This window comes from Malurus melanocephalus, unplaced genomic scaffold (genome assembly GCF_030028575.1).
Source record: "Malurus melanocephalus ecotype Western Australia unplaced genomic scaffold, MMel_1.1 scaffold_146, whole genome shotgun sequence".
In the NCBI taxonomy this organism is placed as follows: Eukaryota; Metazoa; Chordata; class Aves; order Passeriformes; family Maluridae; genus Malurus; species Malurus melanocephalus.
Genome location: NW_026623378.1, coordinates 1119537 through 1147188, shown reverse-complemented (window position 1 = coordinate 1147188; position 27652 = coordinate 1119537). Strand labels below are relative to the sequence as shown.

Genomic DNA, 27652 nt, shown 5'->3' with positions numbered 1-27652 from the left:
TTATCTGAAAACAAAATACTAGAAAAGGCTTTTTGTTAYAATTGCCTAAATTCCTAAATACTTATTTGATTAAAGTATGCTAACATATTTAATAAATGGCATTTGTAAAGAATTTCATTTTTGCAGGTACAGAGTGAGGAGAAGGATCTCAACAAATGTGCTGTTCAGGCAAACTCTGACCCATAATTTATGTTATATATTTAAAAGCAAGCACCTGTCAAAATGTGTTGCATAGATGATAATGATTTTTTAAAGTATTTTATTTAGCTACTATCATAAACTCAGGTCCTAAAAGTAATAAAAGCTTGGTCATATGAAGCTGGCCCTCAAGCTTTGATCAGCCTTAGTTTGGGAACAGTTCTAAACCATCCGTTTTTCAGATCCGTGAARAGTATAATATTTTCCCCAAATGTAAAGCCATCTGTGTTCTTCTAAGAAATTTTCAGGAGAAAGAGCACTTAATAAATAGAGGGAAGTAACTTGGAATTAGGTACCCTGAAAAAATTAATTTTCAGCTTGTAATGGCTCCAGCTGACATCTTGAATGGGYTTTATACAGGGTGACTTTTCTCTTTGGTAGTGGTGGTTAGCAGCCATTTTCCCAAAAAGTCAATGAGATCTTGCTCTTCTTTTAGGAAGATAAAATGGGCTAAATGTCTTATGGGCATGCAAATCCCCTGATGAGGGTAGAGTTACTTTCTGCACCTCCCACRTGCGTTAGCTGGTGTTGTGATCATCTGTGCCACAGGTGTTTGGGTCCTGGACACGACGCATAAATAGGTTTTAACCTTTCTCCAAAATCCTTCCAAATACACTTGATTTGTAGCAATGGCAGCTGAGGATTAGGAAGAACACAGCCTTTCACATGCTCTCTCCATATTCCCACCTTTSCCTTGCTCAGAGTACAAATTCCAGACTCTGGGCTATTTTGGCTCCATGCCCCTCTTGCTTAGCCATACCTAATACAGACATAAACCCTTATTCTTATTAAAAGTAATAGGTTTGTGGGCATATGCTTACTTTAAACAATTMATGGGTTCTCAGTTTAAAGCTAGCTTTAGTGACAATTAGTCTTTGTGGCTTTAATAAAAGTATTTGCCATTCATTGTAGTACTTACTATACCTGGTTAGGGTGCCATGCACACTCTTGAGAAGCCTCTGTGGGGCTCTCATGCTATATTTAAAGCATCCAGTAACTTAGGAAGCTATTTTGAATTGGAAYCAATGCTACATTTACCTCAAGCTTCTGGAATGGGACATCTTATCCAAAACTCATGTAACCCCAGATTCTGGTACACAGTGCCAAATCGGAATGCCCTGGTATGAGGGTGAATTTGGGCTGCTTTCCTTGATCCTGGGGGTCACTGGGACCATCCTGTTCTATTTGAGAATGTCAGCATTCTCTCCTTACCTAATCATAGCTGGTTCAAAAATGGCTAAGGGCAATTGTCACTATGGCTGGTGTTTAAAAAAGAAATAGTAGAAACAAGATGGTCTTTTTCATCAGTGTTGGCTAAGTTTATCTAGTGTAGGAAATAAATGGATAGTTTTTTTGCTATTTTTTATAAGAGTTGCAAAATGCAGCAGCCCCCCAACCTACTGTCAAAATTGCTTTCCTCTTTAAAAGATCCCTTTGTTACTGTTTTGCTTATTTTATCTAACAAATTATTCAAGATTAAATCTTTTTGCCAACTGTATGGGGTGGGGTGGATGAGGATCTCTCTATTATGTATGTGCTTTGCTGTTTTGATGACAAGAACTGGTCAGCAGTCTATAAGCATAGTCAGTTGTGTGGGSAGCAACAAACCAAATGCACTTGAACTGCAATCTCTTCTCTGTTTAATTGCCCACTGTTTGGTACTGCTTCTTTTCAGGGCAGCACTTCTCAAAGTGAAGTAYGTGCTGGTTTGCCATACAGTTCGCAATAGTTCTGGATGAGTGCACAGAGTTGTGGGTAGCAGATTTGGGCGTGATGGGGAGGGTGAACAGATTATTGAGGTGCCAGAATTGTTTGGCTGTTTCACCCCTGAGGAGCCACAAAGGCCTCATCTCTTTYGAGGGAGGCATTATCCCACCCGTGAGAACTGTGCCTTGGCTGTAGGAGCCAGCTGCAAGGATGAGTTCTGTTGGCTCTTGGCATTCATCCTCAGTCCATGTSAGATGGTTCTCTGCTGTCTCCTCCTTTCATCTGCCTGCAATGCTCATGTAGCCTCCTTCCCCTGCCTCCTTTCCTTGCTCCATTCCCACRTTCTGCCTCCCCAGAAGGTGCTATCCTTTCTTTGCTCCCAGCTTTTGATGCTGTTCAGATTAAGTGCACTTAGAGTGGAGGAGCATAGAGATGAAGACTGCATTTGGAATGGGAAAGTTTTAGACTCTCCAAGAGGTGTTATAATGTCCTATAAAGCCATGAAGGGAAAGAGAAAGAACGTGCAGAAAGGAGCTCKCTAAATATGGTACCTTATGGCACTTCGTGACTGCTCTGTGTGAAACTGGGGGGTTTCCTGTTCTCTGATTGTATATATTGCTGTATTAAATAGTCTTCTTTAGCCTCTGCTGAGGAACCCAAGTTGCAATTAATACCAACATAACTTCTGTATTGWCAGTAGAGTGCATCTTCATTGAGAATTCCTGGAAGAGAATTTCCTCCTTTTACAACCACACATCATTTGGTCCACATTTGCTCAGCAGCAATTCCYTTTTCCTACATATCTGTGTTTAGGTTTCTGCCAAGCCGCGGTTCCGCACCCTGCAAAATGTCATTTTAGATTGCAATCTCCAACTTTTTCTCTGAAGAAAATGTGCTGAGCATAGATCAAAAAACTCACTAATCTTCTTAAAGAAATACATAAAAAATACAAGTAGATAGTGATTGAGATAATTTCCATAAGTTCTGCATGCCAAAACATGGGGATTAAGTGGTGATGAGGGGAAGCAAAACAGAATAAACCTTCTTGAAGGTCTAGATAATTTGTGAATTAATTCGGTTTTAATTTCACATCAGTTTAATCTAGACCCAGTTCTCTCCTCGGAAGAATGGGAAGAAATCTAAAGATTGATAATTTACATGAACAGCATTGCTCTCTGAAAGAATATAAAGTAGTTTTGTTTTTTTTCCAATGTGTGTGCCTTGTCATGGCGGATATCCCAGCTTGTSGGAGCATTCCTGGCCAAAAGTGATCATCCCTTCCACAATATTGAARACATATTTGCAGTGTGATTGACAAGATGAGGAGGTGGCATATCATTTCTTTGCATGTCAAGGGACTGGCAGTGTATGAAACCAAAACTAGAACTTAGCTGCTTTATTTATCCCTTGAACAGATGCAGTACCAGCAGCTGCAATAAGATCTTTTATACATTCCACCCACGATTCCCTGGAGTTCATGTGTCCTAAAGACAACCTGGAAAGAAGGCAGGACACAGTACAGTATTATATTTTATAAGTACAGTGTGAGATGCTGATCTTTCTCATAGGGAAAGAATTCCAAGCTGGATCAGAGTTTCATGCCATGTGATGAATGGGTAGATGTCTTTTTCCCTTGCCAGTCTGAATATTTAGSTCAGATACTTAATTTGGTCTCTAATTTTTATAGACTAGAAAACAGCAAAAATAAGTAGTTTTATTATAATTTGACACTCGTCTTATTAACTGAGCTTTTAATTAATTCAATCTGAGGGAAATGTTGCTAGGAAGACTGGTAAACAATGTTACTTCTTTTGTCTCCATTAAATTTTTATCCTCCTCCAGTGGTTTTGCAGAGATGGGATTGGATTCCAATATTAAGTGCATTTCCAAGGAGGAAAAGGAAGAACTCTTACCATGTAGTTGACTGTTAAGCCTCTTTGTTCAACATGTAGATAAAGGGTTTAGGTAGSAATAAACTTTCCTTTTTGGCATTTAATTTTAAAACATCCACAGTGAAAGTTCTGGCCAGGATGCCACAAGTCTTTGGTTTCAGTCTTCCCACAGAGCATCTTGGCTACTGTCTGAGTAGAGACTACTTGTCACATACATCCACTCCAGTGTGCTACTGCCCTTGGACATACTAATGCTGGAAAGAAAAATGTTTAGAAAATACTTTGTAAAATATTATCTTTTTCCACTGCAGAGAAGCCRATTTTGCAATAGCAAAATAGGGATCAGGAACTACTGAGAAAAACCCCCAAACTGCCAAAGTCTTTCCTGAAAATAAAGGGTATGTGCCRTCTTCTGAAGCTGTTTGTATCTTCTCACTATTGCAGCAATGACAATGTGATACKCAGTAAAAATGAATCTTCTTAGTGTGTCATGAGAGAAGCATTTTTCTGGCCAAATTCTAACATCTTAAAAGAGATGATGGTACCCTCTTTACCCTTGAAGAGGTAAAGTTGAAACATCTAATTGTTTCTAAGTATTTATTTGAATATTTTCATATATTTGTTGGGTGAAGTCAGAATGAATAAAAGCTCCAAATTCCTAGGTTTATCTGTTAACAACAACTACAAAATCAAGTAAAAGCATGTTTTTATAGAAAGTTATCAAGTCCTGATAACAGATCAAAAAGACAGTCCCTAGAGCCTTGTTCTYCCTATTTTCCCTACTGAGTGTGCACTGCCTGGGACCTGTGTATTTATCTTTGGGTGCAAATTGCCTAAAGAAAAATTTCTCTCTTTCTTTTTTTATTTTTTTTTAATACCTGTGATGAACAGATRTTATTGATTACATATATGTATATAACAATATATGTATCTTTTCTCTGTCATTTGTCACACCATTACTTACTTTTTGCTCAGTTTATCTTGTTTTGATACCAGAATAAATAAAATCCTGGCTGTTTTAATGGCATTTTTTTTTGCTTTTTGTGCAGCTTCATTCCAAGGACAAATAGCCATTGGTTGGCTCTGCCTCTTGGCGCTTTCCTCTGTTCCTCTAGTGACTTGTATCACTTTGTAGTGTGAGTAGGTTGCACTGTGACAGTMCTCAATTTAATTAGATAATGTAACAAAGAGAGTTCCATGGCCTCATGTTCAAGGAGAACTGTCTGTAAGTTGCACTTAAAAATTGATAATATTAATTTTAACATCCTCTTAACTATGAAATACATCTTTCATTTGCTGAGATCCTTGATATTGTCTTGAAGTGTCTTTTTCCTTTCTATTCTTACATCTGACACCTCCATAATCTGGTTTTTATGGCTAATTTTCATTGCGAAGACCAGTGAGAGAGACTAGGACAGGGCTTTATTTTTTGATTGAATTATACATTGTCACTTGTGAGATGACAAGACCATGGTATCCTTTTTGTTAGCTTCAACCCACTGTTACCCATAGTGTCAGCATATATGTAACTGTTTATATCCTCCACATAGGAGCCAAAGGAGCCATAAGACTGAAAAAACTGTGCAAATACTAGGAATGTGAGCATATATTCCAGGATAGTGAGGTTGTATGTACTGATGGACATCTAAGCTGCATGTGGAAATTATTCATCATTTTTGTTGTCACTGCCTCTCACTGTCAAAACATTGGGCAATATTCTGACAGGATTATGATGGGTTTTTGAGATTTAAGGTTGAATTAAGTAATGTCAAGAGAAATGCCAGTGTCAAGTCTCACAGAAGAGAGAGCACTGTAAGCCTACATACTGGCGTGGGACCATAAGGAAGACGTTTGAAATCTTGCCTGGCAATTGTTCTTCTGTAACAAACACAAGACTAATCTATTGTAATTTAAACAAGGAAGTTGGAGAATAAATAATCCTGCTTCCACTTCAGTGCTTGCTTGCAATATTTACACTGATGTTTAGAACAGGCCTGATTCATTTTGTGTYTTTCTGTATGTGGTTTTAAATACATTGTGGTGCTAGTAGTTGAAAGGAATGTTACCCTGGAGGGGTAAGAAAAACCCCATAGACAACTAAAACCCCCCCAAAAGTAAATTGTCAATAGAGTGATAAATTTTTGCACCTTTTAAGGACCAAAGCTATTCAACTCATAAAAATTTTGGTAGACTATAATTAAAGAATTCTTTTGCATTTGTGTACCTCAGACTGAGCACTAAGTTGCTGTGACATGCCCAATTCTCAAAGTCAAATCTCCTCTTCCCCCTCTCCCCCAGTTTTATCAAAGTATGAAAGTCTTGACTGAGTGAGATGCTATTGTTGGCAAGCCTTTGATGGACACTCCTGGAATTTCATTGCAGGAGCCATGACTTCTGTTTTATCTGAAATCTCACTGGCTCTTGATGACAGACAAACTCTGTTTTTAGCATTGCACTGAAGGTCAGGCAAATGACTGCTTTCCAAATAGAGTAACTGAAGATACTGGAACATATTTATTCCTGGTATAATTCCACTAGTTCTATGAAGTTACAGGGGGAATATACTTGTCAAGAGAACCTTATGAGTTGAAGGATAATACTGTTCTCAATCACCTATGTATAAAAAGAGCTTGGAAAAAATACTATTTAACATAATTTAAAAATTCTATAAGAAATTCTACACTCACTAAGAGCAATAGTTCTAGCTGGAATAAGCTGATATAATTCCATTAAGGAGACTGACTACTGTAGAATGTAGGGGTTTTTTTCTAATATCTGGGAATCTAGCTCTGGCTTTATGGRTGAGGTTGAGGTTTTCTGGCTCTGTAAATATTTTAGGACTAATCTAGGAAACGTGTGCACTGCCTAGGCTGCTCTTGTAGTGACATTTGGGATTATTCCATTATTTTTCACAGATCTTTCATTTTAGCTACAGTTTTGGCACACCTGAAGTCCATAAACTCACTATCAAGCAGATTAGATATTTCATAAAATTTTTGCACGTTGTCTGTGACCTTAATTCATGCAGAAACCAAAAACTGATTTTGCAGATGGATAAAGAAAACTAAATACTATACCGTTGCTGGTAGTAAAGGAATAATCAATGTCTTTGTAGAATGACATTGCAAAGGCCAAAAGCACTAGGTACTGTGAAAAAGTTTTGTGGGAAAAACTTTGCAGAGATGACAACCAGATTGACATTTTCACATTGATTGTGGAAAGCAGAGGACCAAATGTCAGCTTGTGGATGCAAGAAATGTTTGTGTGTTGGCAGAGGGGTTGGCTAATGAGGAGGGGCTTTGCATCTMCTGCTTTGTTGGAGTGAATTGGTCAGTCTATGTTGGGGACATAAAGTCACAGATGCAGAGAGATCCTTTGATTGGCAAAAGCTGGCACCTTCTATGCCACTTCGTGCCTGAAGGACTAGGAGTATATTGATTACCAACATCCTGTGATRCTGGGAGTTGGTGTAAAAATTCGAAATTTAAGTTTTTACAAGGAGGGCATTGTCAAAAATGGGGAAGAAATRTAAACTGTGTTTTCTGTAAAACAGATGCAGGTATAATTTTTGCAGTCCTTTGGCAGAAATGTATCTCTYAAAGCTCAGAGAGCTTTAATACTTTGTCTTATTATGTTTTAATACTTTGGTTACTGTCCCCAAGAGGTTACACTTCAGTGAGCTTTTCCTTAGAGGTGTCAAAATGTTTCTTTAATGACAGATGCCCTGAYGATCATGAAGTGCAAGGAACTGTTGCCATGACGAGGCAGGATTTCTTCAAATTCTGTTAGCTTTGACTCAAATTCTATACCCTGAAGCCTTCACTTTTCCAAATCATTCACAACATATGCTTTTGGAAATCCATCAAACAATCCTGCACTCTTTCTGTGCCCTATGTTTTAATGTCAAAGCAAATCTATGTTCTACTTGTGGCACCTGCTGTGTCACATACTTCAGGGGAGTACTAAGCATACCACTGTACTTAAAGTCCTGTCAACATAGTTGTGATAAAGACCCTTTGGAAAATGTATAACTCCACCCTAAAATAACCATTTATCATAACTCAGAAGGGAAAATTAATTGGCATTTAGTACATGTTTTAATATGGATTAGTGCCCTTCATCAACAGGGCCATGTATCAAAGTATAGGCCACCTTGAGGAGTACTTTTTAGCAAGGCAAAACAATTTCTGTGACAAATAAACTACACTTCTAAAAAAATACTTACGACAGTCAATATACTGGTAAGTGCTGTTGTACTGTATACTCTGAAGTAAGGCTTCAACAACATCAATCTGTATTACTAAACATTGAAAATACTATCGTAGCTTAAATTACAAGTTTATATTATAAAAAACCTTTTCCATTATCAATACCAACATAGTTGAGATAATGGGTTAACAAAATGGTATATTGTAMTATTGCTGTCCACTATGGAAGTACCTGCACTATACACTGATAAACGCTTTGTCTRTAGCTTATTCAAAAACATACAGATCCATCAAACTTTTTGGCATATTAGCATGTTATGACATGGATTTGAGGGTGTGCACTATCTAYACATGGATGATGTTTCCTGGTTGATTGTTCTGTCTATTACAGAAAGTTAGAAAAGGAAGCAAAATACTCTAAGGGGCAAAAAAGTTACTTTCTTAGTACTGAATCATGTTTACTTCAGAAGGTTCTGTAGTCATCCTTTCTTCCCAGTGAGAAAAGTGTACAACTCTGAAATCCAGTCTCTCCTACCTCTATCATATGTATGTATTTTTTAAATGGGTCTCTATGCTCCATAGGTTTGTCATCACAAAGAATTGCTTAATTGACCAACAGATAAATTAGGTAGATCCTTTTGATCCTGTGGACCATTCTTCTGACTTTCCACCACTAACCTGGGCTGTTTGTSTGCATTCTGCCAATACAGGCAACTTCGAACTTTAATTTCTGTGATTTAAGCTTACATGTCATTCCAGAGTTGCAAAGATGATATGCTTTGAGTGCCTGCACTGGAGCAAAAGATGACTCTGGTACAAAGAGGAAGGTGGTTACATGTTGACTTTGCAAAATGGCAAGTTATATGTGAGTCTCTTGTGAAGTGTCTGCTCTGGCCCTGGCCGTAGTCATTAGAGAGGGTTTCCGGATGTAAGGGTGAGATGGACTAACAAGTTCTTATTTTTGATAAGAGCAGGGAGATTGCTTTTTGGGACAGAAGTACTAGGCTGCCTACCATCCTTATTTTTACTTCCAAACTCATAAAACCAACATGAGCATAAAACTATAGAGGGAATAGAAGAGCTTTTAGAACTTTATTGTAAATTAAAGTTATATTTTCCAAACGTGATTTAAAACAAAATCGTTGATACCTTGCCTGAGGTGAAAATGTACGCTCTGATTTACCATTGCCAGGCAGTTAGGAAGGCATTTGTAGTGCAAAGCAATTAAGATAGAAACTGAAATACTTGCATTTGCACTGAAGAGAATAAATTTTTGCAAAGTAATGGGAAGTTGGGACCATAGTATTTTTGCTCTGCTAAAGTTTTATTTCGAATATGTTGACAGGACAGAAAAAGTTCTCTGGTTCTGCAAAGCAAACAGGCTAGGGTCACAGGAATAATGTGTACGATGGAATTAATTTCCTGCGTGAGACTCTTTGACTCACTAACTTTCACAGCAGCTTGATTCACAGCTTACTTGGGGAAGGTACTTGTAATGATGCWGTTTCAAAAGCTATTAATCTTAGAGCAGTTCTGTTCTTTGTCCTTCCTTCTTTAGAAGGACTTCACCTTTTTTGATATTCAAACTTTTAGTTCTCCATTCTGTTTTTCTTTTTGGTTTGGGTTTCTTTTTTTTTTTTTTTTTTTTTTTTTTTCTGAGAGTTGATTATCAATGTACCCACTGATATAAGCACAAGACTTTCTAATTACACACTGATATACCATAAACAGTGCACAGCTTTCTTATCAATTTTTACATAAGATGGGCATGACTTTGTATCATATCTGAGTTGCAGCCAGCAAAATCTTAGCTTGACAGCCTAGTGCTTTTTTTTCTTCTGGATGATTGCATTGCACATTCTTATGGGGTCATGCATGATAAAAAAGGATAAGGGGCTCTCAAAGCGACTTGACCAAAACCTTTTTGTCTGTGGAGCTTTAAGCACTGCACTATCACTGCAGATCTRTTCACAGAGGCTGCAACAGATGCTAGAATTACCTAGACTGCAGGGCAGAGTAGTGTAGAGGTTGAAATCCATACTTTTGTGACAATTCTGTTTGTATTCATACAGAGCAGCAGACGAGATGATTTTAGATGTTTTGAAGGGGAGAATATCTTGTTCTTCTCTGACATAGGCAGAAACTTGAAAAATAAGTTTTCCCTTTCTCTTATGTCTCAGCTTCTCTTTTTTTTCTTATTTACATTTTTATTAGCAACTCCTKCAAATGCTTGGATGATTTGTTTATACCAGTCTCCTGTGTCATTTGCCCAAAATACTGTTTGATGTCTTGTTTGTCACTGTAAAACATGTTGATTCTTTATTTTCCATGTCTGTATTACCCTGAAGTACAGAGCCAGGGAAGGTCTCGGCGCCATTATGCTCAACACTCAAAATGTGTGGAACAGCCTTTGATTCCTCCCTGTTTAAAACCAGAGAATTTCCTCCAATTACTGKTGTGTCCCATATCAAAGAAGACAGCTGGATGAATCTAGGCTTACTYTTTTTTCTGTGTGAGTGATGCATATAGCTTTGATATCAGTTACTGTTTATGATTCATATTTTTCTCTGCAGCCTTGTGAGTCTCTCCAACTTGATAATAAAATTTTGCAGGTTAAAATGCAAAATTCTAGTAGTGAATRTTAGTCATGAACATCATGACATTTATCATGAAAGCAGTCTTAACTCAATGTGAGACAGGATAATAGGGATCTTTTTCTAGTTCTTACTTTGGATAGCTGTTCAAGAATAATGTCATGACATAGTTGCTTTCTAGATATGGCATAGGAGGTTAATGTAACTGCAAAATAGAAATTCCTTTTACTTGAATGTACRTTGGACTGGATATGACCCCAAAGACTGGTACAAGCAATCATCTGGAATTAAGGAGTTCTTTTATGAGGCTTTTATGAAGAAGATAGATGAAAAGTCTAAGCAGAAAGTAGAGGGTGTATTTCTTTCAATCCTGAAAATTATACAAAAATGCAGGAGGGAAGGCCATTCAGAAGAAAGTGCCTGTCACCAGCTGAGAGAACCAGATGGACATAATGTGTGGTACTATTTAAAATAGGTCTACTGAAAGTTGGGGGGCATCTTTGGATTTTATTGGGCAGTTTCCTGTAAAATGCATATGTTGCTCCTGTATCATTGACGTATGCAATCTTACAGTTTCTTCAAGRGCTGTATAATTCTATAAATAGAAGACCCATTGTAGGATAAAGAGAGATTACTAATACAGCTCCATTTGGCGCTTCTGTCTGCCCCAGGAATCTCCCCAGCTGTCCAATAACCATCCAAGCATTCCTAATTTTCATTTATTTCCGCTTCCTGGTATCTGAAGTAAAAGCCTCCTGTTTGTTAAATAGGTGTGTATTTATTTGAGAAATGTGTTCTGTTGTCATGGCAGTTGTGACAGCCCTGATGTTGGTCACATCAAAGTTCCATCACTCTCAATTTTAAAGTATTTTCTCTGCAAACATGATTAATGAAATTAAGCAAAGTTACTGAACAAAATGTTGTGAGAGGAGGAAAGATAGAAGAGAAAAAAAAACATGAAAAATAAAACTAGAGAGGGTGGCCAAGATCAATCTCTTGCAACATATTAAAACACAGAAATGCCTACAAACTTTGTTTCTATGTGGGTGTAAGCTCTGAAAAATATCCCTGTAAATATAAGTGCCTAGAACAGAGAACTTTAATAATCCCATCAGTCAYGATTCTGGCTGAATCTGAGATTTGCATGCTGTTATTAGGGAACACATCAATCTTCTTTAAAGACATTTTTTCTTTATGTAGTCCAAAATGTCACTTTAATTTAGCCATTCAGATGTTTGCTTGATGGCAAAATACAGTGATGAAGCTCATTGTCCTGCAGTTCAACTAAGTCCTCATTTGAGATCAAGTGGAGGGTTAAATTTTTTCTGTGTTTCTTTCATTCCTCATTTGTATCTGGCAAATAATGATTTCACTAGCAGCAGGAATCCCTATTAAAGTAACTGTCATATCTTTTCGTCTATACAATTCATTGTTCAGCAGTTCATTTGGTGCCAGATGAAGGGAAAAAGAGAAACTGGACACAAAAAGGCAGACCACCTTAGACCTGAAATACTTTCTTGGTCAAATGACATCTTTCCTACTGTGTCTTCCAAACCAATTATTTTGACATGCTCCATTGCAGAAGTTATTGTCTACTGCAGCCAAGGAAAATACTGTTAAGGCAAATTCTGAACTTGATTGCATTCCTTCCATGGATTTAAATAGATGTCCTGTGAACATTTATTCCTTAACAAAATACACTAACAGATTATCATAATTAACGTGCTTGCTCTGGAACAGGAGAGGAAAGTTCCTAATTTGGAGAAGCAGAGTTTAGAATCTCATTGTGACTAGGTATGTAGCTCATTACAGCCTCTGCTTGCAGTGCAGAGAAAAATTTCTGTACTTATCATTAAAGAAATTAAAGAAAAAAGTACAACTTCAAAATGAAAGTGAGGCACCCTGCAGAATAATTCTGTTACTTCTGCGCAAGTTACACAGTCTGGTGATCCTTAAGCAGCTATGCTCTGAACTGAGGATGAATATCTTAAACTAAGAATCAGAACCCTATTCTTGTCTATGAAGCCTAGCTAAGTATCCCAAGCAGGCTGATGATGATTTTCACACAATTCATGCACCTAGCTTTTGTTACCTAAGAATRTTTATTAGATACGAATGTCTAAGCCATTTCAGAATAGCCACACTAGRTTCCTAAAGTGTTGATCATGCTGCCAAACTGGTAGAAATATTTGATATTTCCAAGTRTAGGTAATCACCTGAAAGAAATAGGAATGTGCAGAGGAGTGAGAGTTGGAGGAGCATATGTAGACAGCATCTTTAAGGCCTTTCCTGAAACATTACATTTAAATATGCATGCTCTGGAAGAAAAACACTGCCCTATCTTATTGCTGTTTACACTGGTAAGTGGTGAACACCAAATCTACACGAGATAAAACAGGAACGACACAGAATACCCAAAAAGGAATTGGCAGAAATGTTGGTCCCCAAGTTAACGGGTAAAAATATCACTAACCAGCAATATCAGTACCACAGGCAACTCTTCAGACTGTGTTTTGCAGGCGCCATTTATAAGGTTTGGCAGAGTGTTCATTCACGATTGATGGGTGTCCACTTCGCTCTCTGAAATTTAAACAACGGATGTTTTCAACTGGAGCTTCTGGAATGTGGTACAAAATAAAGCTGAAGAATGTATTAAAATGGGGTATGTCTTMGTATTCCCAACAAGCCTGAAAGCTTTCTAACCCTCACCTGTTAATCAGCAGGATGGGCAACACAGAAGGGGAAGGGCTGTCCACAGCAGGATGCCAGCTGGAGAGGAAGCTCTGATCAGGCTTCTCTTCCTGCCTTAACACCTTCTTTCAAGTGCCWTTACTGATCATAGGCATTGCACTCTGGAATCCCCTTCCCCATGCACCTGTGCTGGGTAACTCCTTGAGGAATTCAAAACATGTCAGCGCAAACAAGGCTGCAGAAAATAAAAACTCAAAGATAATTGAAGCTGCTCAATCTATGCACTCTGCTGAATTAAGAGTCATGAGATGACAGATTCCTGCCTTTCTCTGGAATGAAAACTCCCCAAGAACAGCTTTTCTTCAAGTTGTTGGGAATTTTTGAATCAAGTTTCAGTCCAAAAGTTGGGCATAAAAATAGAAGACATGTTGCAATGGAGGTGAGCGGCACTGTTTGGATCTTCTATTTCAAGATCACTTCAAATGAAGAACCATTCTCCATAGGRAAATATTAACTGGCTGAAGTCTTTAATCTCTTGAAGCTCTTCTTAAATAACCTTCTTCTGAATCTGCTTATGGCTTCTCAATTTATGGGATTTTCCTGTCGAAACCTTCTTGATAGTACATTTTCTTAATTTAGCAGTATTTTCACTACTTTTCAGGAAGTAATGACTCATAAAAAACAAKTATGTTTAATGAAGACTTTCTGTGAATTTTCGTCACATAACATTTTTTTCTTTTGTGTAATTTTTTGTAAAAGAGGTTTACTTCAGATTGTCCCTAGAAAATGGTGCAGCTTGGGAAGGGGAGCTGGTGAAGCAGTACTCTATGGAGGAAGAAGACAGTCTAGGTTACCTCTGTGTATAGCACAGCCAGTGGATCTGACTTCCTTTGGACCTGAAATTAAATAAGCATTAGTAGTTGAACTAAAAATTACTGTGTGTTTCTCAGTAGGTGATATTTTTTCCATCTTAGTAATTTGACTTCGTTTTTTTTGAGTCTTAAATATGCTTGTCCTCAGCAATCATTTCGCCTTGGAAAATTAAGAAAAACAAGGTCTTTCATTTTTAAAAGTTGAGGCTGTGTTACTGTAACATAACGATTTTCAACATAACAAGATTTTCCCTTTAGATTTGAGATTGTATCAATACATTCAGATTGCTTCCTGTTAAACAAATGTGGTTCCTGTGGCTTCCCAAGGGAAGTGGCCTCTCTGTRTTTGACTGAATACAGCTAAGAAAACAAACTTTTAGTCATTACATTTTAACAGGTAAAATGAAACATCCTCAATCTCTACAGCTTCGTAGTTTCCTGAAACATCCAGCAGTTTATGTACCTGTTAAATGKGTTAAGATTTTATTTTCTTTGCTAGATCTTTAAATTTCCAAGGATCCTGCTGGGATGCCTGGCAGGATGTCATGTTATGCACTAAACTTGATACAGCCTATTACAGAAGAAATTGGCATTGCATTTTCTCAGGGTAACTTTGCTTCTATCCTATTTTATTCACTTTGATCTTAAAAAGAATTTTTCACTCTCTGAAGTTAGCCTGTGCTTTTGTTCATTTTCTTGGATGACTGCTCCAGGTACAAAACAGCTACTGCTCTGGATAAAGTGTTTARGGAGGCATGGATGCTGTGTGCTGGCTGGGCCCTCCACTTGGAACAGATTCACCTTGGGCAACATGACCTCCCAAAACCTTAGATGCAAAAGTAAGGGCATGATACCAAGTGCAGTTCCTGCAATTCYTGCAAGTTTAGTCCTGAGGATGTGTGTCACTGTGGATGTGTTACATTTAATCTTCCTTCATACAGCTGCCAGCTGGTGTGTGCTGTGCTGTTCTACACTCTGAAGCACAGAGCTGAGTACTAAAYACATCAGGTTTTGAGACAGGACTGCTGTTTGCTATGTCAAGGCCCRTATTTTAGTGAGCAGAGGAAGAATTGCTCCCCTGGTACTCTGGTGGCCAGAAACAAAGAGAACTCAAACAAATGCATTTAAAGGACAGTTTAAATGCAATGTAAGCTTGCATGCATGGCATCCATGTAATAAATACTAATTTACAAACACACAGGAGCAGARGAGTCACACATCAGTCATATCTGTGCTGGAACCTCAGGACTTACTCAAAGTCAAATCTATTTTAGGTTGCTTAATATCAGAAGTGGCTGCAGGCACTAACTGCCAAACTAAACCTCTCAGTATTGTCTCAAAAGCTCTTTTAGTCTGGTCTTATTGTTTCTGAACCAATTAAAGRCCCTTCAAAGTTATAAAGCATTGTGATCTTAGTTACACACAATGAGATACATTAAGCAGAATGACCTTGAAAAAAAGAAAATCTTACCATAGTGGCCAATAGTAAAATACGTAAACCCCTCAGTTTATTGCTAATGGTTTTAGGGAGAGACAGGAAAAATTGTGTTTCTGTGAGCAGGGTAAAAAGCTCCACAGCATGTAGAATTCAAGAAGCTGCTAGCTGTGAAAATGTAGGAGGCAATATTGATGACCTGTCTGCTTGAAACACAAAGAAACATCCAACCTTATACAACTGCTTTAAAATGAATTCAAGTTTAAAAAAAAAAAAAAAAAAAAAAAAAAAAAAAAAAAAAAAAAGAAGCAGGGACGAGGACGGGGAACCTTTGAAGAAACTTGGCAGTTCTGCTCCTGCAGGCACTTGGCTGCTGAGTGTAAGTTTGCTGCAGGGGGTTATCCTTGGAAGTTGACAGATCACACATAGGGGCTGCCAGAATATTAAGAATCAGTACCTCAGTTATATTCTTGTTTTTGATTCACATTCAGGTTAATAAACTCCTTGATTTTAAATAACAACTCCATCACTTGTTTCTTAAAACCTGTTGTAACTAAACAACCAATATTTGTAATTACATGACTCACCTCTTTGCTTCCATTTAATTTCTGTGAGATACACAGCACACACTACCTTGGCCTAGTGTGTGATGCTGACTGAGAACAGACTGAATAGCTCTAAGAGCTATATTTGGATAAAGATTGGGAGAAGAGATATTCCTATTAGTCATACCATACACAATGAAAAGAGCTGTGGAACCKTCTAGTTACGCCAACACATCCAATAAAGAGCCGCATCCACACTTTTACTATCATCTGTATAGCTGGTGTATATAGAGTAGTCATGCTTCTAACAAGCTAATCCATAAAGTCCACAGTGTTTATTTTTTAAATTTTTACATAGAGGATGGACAATTTTTCCATCAGACCACATGGAGGTGGGGCAGGGGATGAAATTATCTTCCAAGTAGGAACAGGTGTATTCACACTGACTCTCAAAACATGCCCCATAGGCTTGCCTAGGGCAATTTCCTAAGCATTGCCTGTATGCTTCCTTTCATTTTGCAGCTGAAAGTCTTTTACATTTGGCTTATTTTCGTCACTTGGGTCTAGTTAGCTTGGCAGGAAGGGCTATCTGTCTGTCTTCTCCCTTGAAGAGACTATATATTGTGCATGAAAAGCAGCTATTTGTGGGGTGTTAATGAAATTTTTGGTGTTTATCAAGGTGGCATCATTCCAGCCTGGTTTGGCACTCCCAAAGACTGAGTTAAACTGGATGAGTTTAAAGCTTGAGTGCCCCTAGCCCTCCCGCTGTTGGAGTACAGATTTCAGCACACGGTGTTCCTGAGTTGTAAGTGCTTAACTGTTCATCCCACAAAATCTCTGTGCTTCTGTGGTATTGTGATTCCTGGTACCCRAGAGAGGTAGATTAGAGCTATTTTGGGTGGCCTCACATGTGTTGTAATCTCCCTTCCTAGCTACAGATGAAGCAGAGCCTGAGAGGCCACTTCAGAATGTCTTTGCAGCTTGCCAGCTCTGCTCTGTTTAGTATAAATGGAATCTCTTCAAGGTGTCAGTGGCATATTTTRCAGATGCCATGAGCATTCATTTAAGGCAGGTCTTGTTATCTTATTAAAAACAAAGAGGRAAAAAAAAMAAACCAAAGCAACAAAAGATACACCAKAGAAAGGAGTTAAAAAACATTAAAGCCCATTAGTGTATTGAAAACAATGAKATATATTATTCAGGCAAGTGGTAACTGCAAAAGGGAATTTTCTTTAGGTTTGGTTAGTGATGCCAGCAATGACTTTAGTTTCAGGCTTCCTACAGACTTGTCTTAAATTTAATTGCTCAGCTTGCATATGAATCTTGCTTAGCTCTCCCAGAAAGGTGTAAAAGCTATGGGATGCTTGCTCTATGGTATAGGTTATCTAGGCTATTTCTTTCCTGGTTTATGTTTTGTGCCTTCTGGCTATGTGTCAAATGAAATGGTGAACTTCTGCCTGATGACTTACCCCAGTGGGTTTCATTCATTTTCTTTGCARTTTTTTCTTGTCCCAAATGGACTTCTGTTTTCTAAGAAAGCCTATTGTTTTCCCTTTGGAGCTGTTACATGTTTATTGTGGGGACAGGGATGGGAAGTGMCTCATTTAGGAAACAATAATATAAATTTCCTCAATTAACTTTTTTACTATGGGAGAGGAACTGATGTCTCCAGTCCAGAGAAAACTACTTGGATTCACATGGGCATTCAGCAACTGCGTTGCAGTGGGGTTTCAAAGCCTGTCTCTCGTTTCAGTAGGTCATGCTCCTGTGCATGAGGCAAGGAAGTTTTGCAGGCACTGAGAGCCTCAGAGATTAGAAAGACTGTGAAAGTTTGTTGGAAGCTTCTGTGCAAAAAAAACACTTGCATAAATATAATGGAGGTAGATTTAAATGCTGTTTTCTGCATAGAGAAACATATTGTGTTTTCTAGTGTTCCTTAGTCTCTTTCCAATCCTTTTCTTGTAAGAACAATTATCATCTCTAATTTTCTGATCATGGAAAAGTACTCTGTCTTTTAGTTATTTCTTCTTTTCCAGAGACCTTGAAGGTGAGAGGGGTATTCATTCCCTGTGCTTTTGCCTATTTCTAGTGCTAGTGAATATCTGATTCTGTAAAATGTTATTCTTATATGAGAATCAAAAAATATAAATTGTTGATTTTGAGATGAGGCCAGGATGGAGTCARGCATAGCTCAAGTCCTGGAAAAAGAAGAGGCCCTGACTAATGCTGYAGACTACTCTATTAACACCTTCTCATTTGTATAGGCCTTCTTATGTATTTTTATTTGCCTTGTAAATKAGGAGCTCCTTGGAGATAGAAAAGTGTGTCCATCCATCTGTTTATACGATCATTCTCTTTAGTATTTGAGCACTCATCCACTCAAATTCTGCCTGATCCCTATCTCTTCCCCCTTGGAGTGGAGTCAGGGGGGCTTGGCTGGGAGCATGTGCCATTCTCAAGGTGGTGCAGCAGCTGCTCTTTGTATGCTGCCTCCCAGAGCTCCTGCTAAGTAGTATTTACTGTGAACCCAGTGCAGACGAGCTTTTTTAGGGCACAGCTGTCGCTGTGGTACTATATATTCACCCAGCATACAGATCTGCTCACAACAGAGCGTAGTAAGAATTCTCTGTAGTGTGTTGAAAGTAACATGTGATACTTCCAGCCTGCCAACTTGCTTTAAGCTGGGGATGTTGGAAGTCAGATGTCTGTCTTGTAGGAAATTTGTGAGGGCTGMAAATTGCCATCTCTGGAGCAGCACATATTCCTCTGGTTTTCTGAGAGAGAGGTGAAAGAGATTTGGCTTTTCAAGATGAAATYTGTGGTTGGGCTTGAGGCGCTAGAGAAATACTATTAAAATTAGATCTGTTGGTGGTRCCCTGGATTGGATTTTGTAAATCAACAGACATAAATAGCTGTACACTGAAACTGAKGAATGTCTCACTGTAGCATTAAATAAAGGCATTTGCAGCACCTAGCAACTGAAAGCTATGTTATAATCCAGAGCAAGTGAGTTAAGGCTCTTAAAAAGGTTTTCTGAAATCATTGTGTCTAGATCTTGCCCAGAGATTTATTTTAGGAAAAAAAAAAAGAAAAGAAAAAAAAGATCAATGGTCAAATTGAAAAATTTATATTTATCCTTGACAGTATTATATTTTTCTACCTTTATTACTTCTGTAATAGAAGAGAAGCTGAGATAAGAGCAAACTAGAATTTGCTGTGTAGACAGAATCTGGATTTCCAGTCTGTTTCTAAGGGTTAATTAACATTTGTCCTTCCAAAGTATTTTCAAGAAAGCTTTTTAAATAGAACACATTTACTGGAGATTTTGCAAAGACACAGTGAGCTCTTCTCTGTTTGTGATTATATTTAGTAATTTTTTTAGTACATCAGAGATGAATTTTCAAAGGAAAATACCAACAGATAAAAGATAAACACTTTGCATTCCATTCCTTTCATCTGGATATTTAAAAATGGGAACAAGATAGTCTTGAATGTGCCTTGACACTTCAGATCTGTCTGCCCTGTRTCTCCATCTGTATGCTGGTATTTTGTTCACAACAGTTACTGGCTGTTCTCAATGTCTGCTATAAACACATGCTGTGGCTTCACTTGGAACTCTCACAGAGATGTTTCTCAGGTTCTAACTAAAATATGTGTAATTTTGTGCTTTGATATGCATGCTTCATACAGATTATCCATCTGGTCTTTAATAATGCCTTCTGTATTAAATTCTACAGGACCAAATACTCTGGCATGTTTTTAACCAGTGGGAAAACCGGGGGAAGAAGTATTTTTTTCCTGATATTTACTATTTGTCTAAGTAGCAGAGATAATAAACTACATCTATCTTTTATACTTGTGAGTCTATGAAGWAAGGATAAGCTGAGTTTTAAAGTGACATCAGCAGAGCACTGTCCTCTGAAATGAGAATTGAAAAGGTTGAGTTATGTAAAAGAATCCAGCCCAGAATTTGCTACCCTTATATGTAGTTGAAGAGACAACTACAAATCTCTTTCATTTGCTTTTTAGRTAAAGATGACTGAGCTATGAAGCAATTGCTTCCTTGTCTTTCACAGTATGGTTCTGCTGGAGCTCTTTGCCTCAGAAATGGTGTTGCAATGGCCATAGTTAGAAAGTCATGTAAATCACAAATTCAGAGTTACTGAGAACTTTTTGTTTGCAAGGTTCTTGGGATGAATATTTTTTTCATTTAGATAGTGTTTTCTAGAAGTATTAGGCAGAAAATACCTCRCTAGAAGAAGTGAAATTAGGTCACGTATTACAATCATCCCCTGCCTCTAAATTGACTCTAATTCTAGGAGAGTTGTAGTTGCTGTGTCTTTATTTTAACTTTAAAATAAACATCATTTTATGTTTACTTTTACTTTAAAACATCATTTATGTGTGGGGCTGCTAAAAGCAGAGGTCAGAGAAAAGGAGAGGGAAGTCAGTGTGTTACAGCTGTGTTAAACTAGACCCAAATCTAGAATACTTTATCCTTTCTGTGGAAGCTCTGCTTCTCTGGGCTTGTTTTGTTTGAGGCATCACTGGGGAATGGAAGGAAAGTTAAGTGTTAAGTAAGACTACCAGATTAGGGCAGATGTATGACTTTCAATAACTGGATTGATGTTCAAAAACTAGTCTTTGTTCTTGACAAGAGAGAGGTGTACGTGGGAGAGAGTGTCCCAGAATTTGGAACTGGCATCTCACAGTTAATATTCCSTGGTGTGAACTTGTATGTTTCATGAGGAGGTAAAAAGTGGTGTCCTAGAAAAGTGATGCGTGAAGATTATTTGTTAAAAAAAGGATAATCTGAGAAAGACTGAAGTGTCCTACTTGATAAATTCAAGTCTGATTGACTCATTTGTCTGAGATTGGCTTTGGTTCACTTTTTGCCCTTTCTTTGCTTCTTTTCTGTTGCAGATTTTGTTTCTCAATGTATTTGGGGGACTTAAGAGGGAAGGATCTTTGAGTAACTATACAAGTACATGTGGGTGAACGAATAATCCATATTCTTTATAGGTTTCTGGATTCTGTGTATTTGGCACAATGCAAGTCACTAAGATGCATAGAAGCTAATGTTTGTATAACAAGTTACAAAAACTATGCTTGTAATGTGAATCTCCTGTTTTAATTAGGGTGTTTTTGGTTTTTTTTTTTCTGTGAGGGTGCATTAGACTGTAGAATAAAACTATCATAAAGTATTTTCCCCCATCCTTCAATTCCTTAACATCAGGAAAGCACATTGGGGAACAGTACTGCCATTATCAGTAGATTCTACTTGCATAAGAACATTCTATCTGCGGCTGTCCTTCACTCAGAAAATATAGAACTCATTGCTTCCATCTCAAATGAAAAGGTATTAAAACTTATCTCTTCCAGTTGAATCAGTTCTGGAAATTACTTACAGTGCATAATTACAAAGTAATCTTTATTTTAAAGTAGTCAGGGTATCCAGGGTACTGTGTGTTCTAGCACTGATACTAGAGCTAATGTTCTAGTAAACTGACACCTCCCATTGTCAGACTACACTGTCAATTGGACTGAGCACCTTTGATAGGGTGTTAAGAAAGGGTTGTTTTTTTCTTTTTTTTTTACTTATTTGTCTTTGCCATTAAAGAGCATAAACAAGCAGTCTAGAGAATTGTTTTGGAAGTAGGTTTTTTTTTTTAATATGTATATATTATTAGGGTTTTGAGGTTTTATTAAGRAAGGCAAGTTAAGGAATTTCACTTAACAATTCAAAGTGTTTGAATTTGTGTTGGGTTTTGGTTTCCCTAGAAATTTAGCTTCATGGTTTCAGCCTGGCTGAATTCACATGGTAGCTTTGGCTCATAAACACATCTTTCTTTTATGCTCACTGTACTGAAGGAACAGTTTCTGAATGCAGCTTTTGTTGTAGTGTTTTAGATTATTTGGGKTTTTTTTAGTAAGGAATGTAAGGGAATCTCTGAAAATAAGAGCAAAGGCCTATAGCTCTTTATGTACCAGGTGCTGAAAGCAGAGGACAGCTCTCTGGTGTGATCATTAAAWTTTTTCTGGCTGATGATATGTGAAGGTTTTTCTGGTTTAGTACTGTACTGGTGTCATCCATATGGAATATGAGAGGGCTGTGGAAAATTGAAACAGGTATTGTCCATTCAGAAAAGATGTAGTTCACAGGGTACCTAGAGCTAACAAAATGTGTTGCCATAGTGAATGAATGGAACCTCTGAACTGTTGTGTCAGTAGCTGGGTTTGTGGTTGCAGCATTGTGGCTTCTTACTTYTAAGAGTGCTGGTCAGCCTTTGGAATGTGAGGTGTAGCAGGTTGAGGAGATCATCTTGAATATGCATCCGTCTGTGTTGGTAATGGAGCTGTAGTTGTATATGGGTAAGGTTAAGCAGAATGATTTCCTCTAAAGCTTGCTGTAAAAGAAACAAAATATGCCCAAGGCCCCTTCAAACGTATTCATTTAATGTCCCCTCAATAAACTGAATTAATTCAGGGAAAATGGCTCTTAGGAGGAAAAATACAATAAAATCATGCAGTGGAGTTGTTCATTAGTTTTCTGATTTTGAGTAGTATCTCTATATACTGCTGCTATATAAATAGAGATAATTATCCCCTTGAGATAGAGATAAGAGATGGTAAGGGAACCACTACATTGGGTTTAACCTCTCAAAATGGAAGTAACAAGAAGTAGTTGTTGTCCTGGACCTTTGCAGAATTGCGAGTTAACTTTGATTTGTTTAATTTCCATTAATTTTGTTTTTTCACCCATACAATGATGGATACAACTACTCTTGTATCAATTAGTGTATTTTGCTGTATCTGTTATGTACTATAATTCTGGGTGAGTTCTTCAACTGTTTTATATACAGAATGACTTATCAGGATAAAACCTTTTCTTCTGTCTTTTCCCACACAGATCACCCCTGGCAGCAAGGCAGCACAGTCACAGATGAACCAGGGGGACCTTGTCGTGGCCATTGATGGAGTTAACACTGACAGCATGACCCACCTGGAGGCCCAGAACAAGATCAAATCAGCCAGCCACAACCTGAGCCTCACTCTTCAGAAGTATGTTGGTATAACTTCAACTCTCTGCATTCCTAAGGACAACCTATGAAACTTGTGCCTGAAGGTTGCAAGTGTTTTRTATCTGTCTGTTAGATTTATTTGAGGTGCTCATGGCACAGATACAAGATGGAAAGCCAAAATCTGCTCTGATTTTTGTAGAGGTCAGTGTGGATTCCTACAGAAATCCAATGGTTATGTTGAATACATCTGTGTGGGATTTAGCCTATTGAATGCAGGTGTAATCTTATATCCATTCAAGCTTCTGTTAAATAAATCCAATGGTGGTGGATTTTGTTTATTCTTATGTGGGCAACAYAGTTTAGTTTGGTTAATTTATGAACAACTGTTCTAGAAACAACAAACATAAATTGTATGAGTGAATGGGAAGAACCTGTCAATCCCAGGAAGGATAGTCACAGTGGACTGGGAATTTGTGATAACTGTCTAGCACCTGTGAGTTTGAAAGTGTCTGCTCTGCATATGACAGAATAAGAAAGGTGTAGTCTGAGTGCAGGAAAGGGAGGCAGTAGAACATGGAGAGGGCAGGTTTTATCATAGAAATGTGAGAAAAGTTGTCTTGCCATTAAGAAAGCAGTTAATGGGTCTTTTAACTTTCTTCTGATTAATGTTGCTTCCAAGGAAACCTGTTCTCAAGTTAGATAACCTGGCACATTTCTGTAATAAATGCATTAATATTTAAAGCTCTGTAATTTTAGAAAGCCAAGTAGCTGCTAATTTTATTGCATTGTGAAGAAGATAGTCTTTGCCTACCCWGAGCAAAAATTAGTATAGAAAGCAGATTGTGATGTGGAAGTAAAATTTCTGAAAATATACCAAAAAATCTCATACATGAATATGCAGTAGAGATCATCAGTCAGGAACAGATTAATCCCTAAAGGAGTAAGTTTTGCTGAGGTTTCCAAGACAGGACAAAGTACTATAAAGYGAAATGTATGGCTGATTTTCCCCCATTACTTTAAGTTTGTCTTTGTTCCAGATAGAGTATAAAATCACTGCCTTGATGTGTAGTTAAATTCTCATCCTATCACTTCAGCTTCTTTTTTCTTCACTCTGAGTGCTCGTGTTCTTACAAATATATGTATGATATATTTTTTTAAAATATTTACATTGTTCTGGGTTATTTCATATTTGAAAGTTAAGGAAAATCCTTTTTTATTATTTTAGAACTTCTGTCTGCTTTTCTCTTGGATCTTAGTGGTTCTGCATTGAGAGAAAATGTTTCTTACTGTGCTTTGGGTTGTTCACACTTTTTGTATTAATTTCTCTGAATATTGGACCTGAAAAGTTGTCCAGTGTCTGCCTTTATGGCMTGACATTTGAAGCTACAAACCAGCAGCTCTGCTTCCACATAGAGGGGCTTCCAAATTTGTGACTAATAAATCCAGATTATCCAAATACATATAACAGATATGAGTCACTTAAAACAGTAATTTTGATCAAGTGTTGGCAGGGATACTTCATTTGAGTGATCATTGTGCTTTTTTATTTGCTGACTTCTGAATTACAGTACCAGCAACTCTAGTGGCCACATCTTTAAGAAAATGAAAGCTAGTGGAAGTACTTTATTAATTGTTTTCATGCTCTATTTGTTGTTTCTTCTTTTTTTTAATTTTTTTTGAGTCTTACTCTGTCTCTTGGTTCCAAAACAATAATGTATAATTCAGATACTCGAGTTGTGTGGATAATCAATAACTCCAAACAAAGGAGTAATGGAGTGTTTTTTTACAGACTGAAATATGCTTGCATAAATAATAAATGTAGATGAACTATGATCCATTTTGAAAAGAAGGAAAATGGCATAAAGTACAATGAAATACCAGTAAACATAAACAGACTATAAACCTGCTTTTTTAGCAAATGGAAGCTTTCTCAGGTCATATTTTTGCTCTGAACTTATGCAATTAATGGACTTTCCTCTTCAGCTGCTTTATGATGTGAGCTATTCAGCCTCACTGGGAAAAAACAATGMCAAAGACTAAAAAGTAATTTTTTTWAATGATTTTTTTTAATAGATGACTCAGGGCTACTCAAAAAGTTGTTCTCAGAGGCTTAAGCTGGCTTTGCTTTGCACAATTCAGTATTTATATAAGCTAAACCTTAGCAGCATGTGATCTCAGCCTACTGCTGTACGTATAGAACCTATTAAAGATCAAATATCTTGAACAAAAGGCATCTCCACTATATGCAGGAAGTTACATCAATCTTGCCTTGAAAAATCTTTTTTTTTCTGGACACAAATGTGTTAATTTACCTAAGGACAAAAAGACTGTCAGTTAAGTCATCTGCCCAAAATTTACAGTGCAATATACTTTTTTCAACAACAAAAAAAATTTACAGATGTTGGATTGGTGAAAAGAGTAACAGTTGACGTGAAAGATAAGGTAACCGTGACAAGGGATAGTAGCTTTCAACCAAATAAGAACAMGACAGAAGAGAGGCAAAATCTCCTGGGACTTGTTACCAGGAAAATGACTATGCGATCACTTTGACTTTTTTTAGACATGACTTGCAGCAATGAAACTGGAGCAGTTTGTTCTACTGCTATGGAAAAATAGCCCTAGTTGCAATAAAGAGCATAGTGATGGAAGTGCTCACTTATCCTATTTGTATAAAAGTTTGGAAACACTGAAAATCCTTTAAAATTGAAAATATGCGTGTGTGCATTAGGAGATTGACTGTTGTGACAGGAAAACTTAAGCTCTAAATTGCGATGATATTTAACATGTATGTGAAGGAGTGACTGTGCTCTACAGAATGTGTTTCAAGGTCATGGAATGCCTCACCAGGCAATCTGTGGCTTGGTTTCCCTGTTGCAGCACTGGAAGTAGAACTGATCTTGTTTGTTTCATCTGTAAGGCCATGGAAGAAGCGGTGGAATGTGAACTCTCAACRTAAATGCTCCGAGATAGAAAGCATTTTATTTTTCTAATGTCTCTTGGCTCTTAGGAGTGATGGCCTTTCCCTTTATTGATCGTGGCCGTGAAGGTTTCAGGAGCATTGTTTATAAYGTGGCATTCAGACAGTATTTGCTGCTACTCACTTTTATTGTAACAGTTTGGTTCCCTGTGGGCTTTTTTCAGCTGGTTATTTTTTTAATTTGGCTGTCAAGAAAAGCTGTACATGGTGTCAGCACTTATGCAGGACATCCAGTTGCAAGACATCAAACAAAGAAGAAAGGGAAGAGTAAGAGTGCTCATTCATGCTTGCGTGCCTCAACAGTGGGAGTCTATGATTCCCAGTCTGCATTAACTTAGTTTTAATTCAAGCACCATCTGCACTATTCAAGGTACTCACATGGCTCTTCCATGAGTGCTCAGTGCTGGCCTGTATTGAGTTCTCCATGTTTCAGTCATGTGAATATCCCTTTATGGGTTCAGGAATTTGTAGATGTCAAGTTTTTTCTGACAGCTTCCTTCCCCTAAGTCCCTGTTAAATTTGTTCTTGTCACCTCACCCATGCAATGTTTTCAGATAAACCTACAATATTAGACTGTAAGTCTTGCCAGCTATGCCAGAGGTTTGATCAGGCAGCCAGAACTTGTTAGTGGCTTGAGTGCAACGCTGCATTGTCTGGCTGCCTGTTTCTCTGGAGCCTGCAACGTGCCTTTCTTTGCTGCTTTTGGGGAGTTAAAGGATGCAGACAGCCAAGTACCAGGGAGTTGAAGTATTTGGACCGTGCCTGGAGAAAGGGATCTGTGATCCAGTGATGTGGGAATGTATGGGACCCTCCCGACTAGCACTGCTTCCTTAAGTTCAGAGGACAAAGGGCATCTAGGAAGTGAACTCATTTTTGCTGAAGAAAAGAGAGCAGGAGCGAGAAGTGAAGGAAGTCTTTGGCACTGTGCACTATTACTCAGCAGAACTCCATGAGGCCCTCAGGCAAACTAGGCTGATTTTCTAAAGCTTTATATATCTCTATAGATGCAGCTTATTCCTTAGTCATCTGTATTGCTTTAGGTGTACTGAGGGGGGGATTGCTGCTGGTTCTGCTGGACCATGCTAGGGAAGGCTGTAACCATACTCTATAATGGCCTGGATTGGGGTGGAAAAAGATATTGCTTTGCTTTTAGACTTTTTGTGACCTCCTTGAGTTCAGTTCTCAGTCATTTTTCAGTATCAGTTTCTAATCAGTTACTTGAGCTACACAGCTGCCCTCAGGCATTTTAATTCTAGGCCAGTCAAAGTTCATTTTTAACTGTCTGTCTGTCCCACAGATACTAGGCCATAAACATTGAGTCCTGCAGTATTCAGTTCACAGTGGAAAACAAAATGCATGCAAAGTCTATTTTTATTTCATACAAATGGGTTTCTTTTTTAAATGCACAGTAAGTGCAATGCACAAGAGAGCAGCATTATTTGTCAACATGTTTCACTGGAGCATCCACAACATTCATTTGATCTTAACTCAAGAAATCTGATCAGCCTCCC

At 37.8% G+C, this 27652-nt stretch overlaps 1 protein-coding gene across 2 annotated transcripts in view; it reads left to right on the top strand.

The window, feature by feature from the left end:
• LDB3 (LIM domain binding 3) overlaps nucleotides 1-27652 on the top strand; it is a 105821-nt gene that overhangs the window by 7928 nt on the left and 70241 nt on the right. For both annotated transcript variants that reach the window (XM_057371409.1, XM_057371410.1), the window contains exon 2: nucleotides 23053-23204. In XM_057371409.1, coding sequence (XP_057227392.1) covers nucleotides 23053-23204 — 152 coding nt within the window. The remainder of the gene's footprint in view (nucleotides 1-23052; nucleotides 23205-27652) is intronic.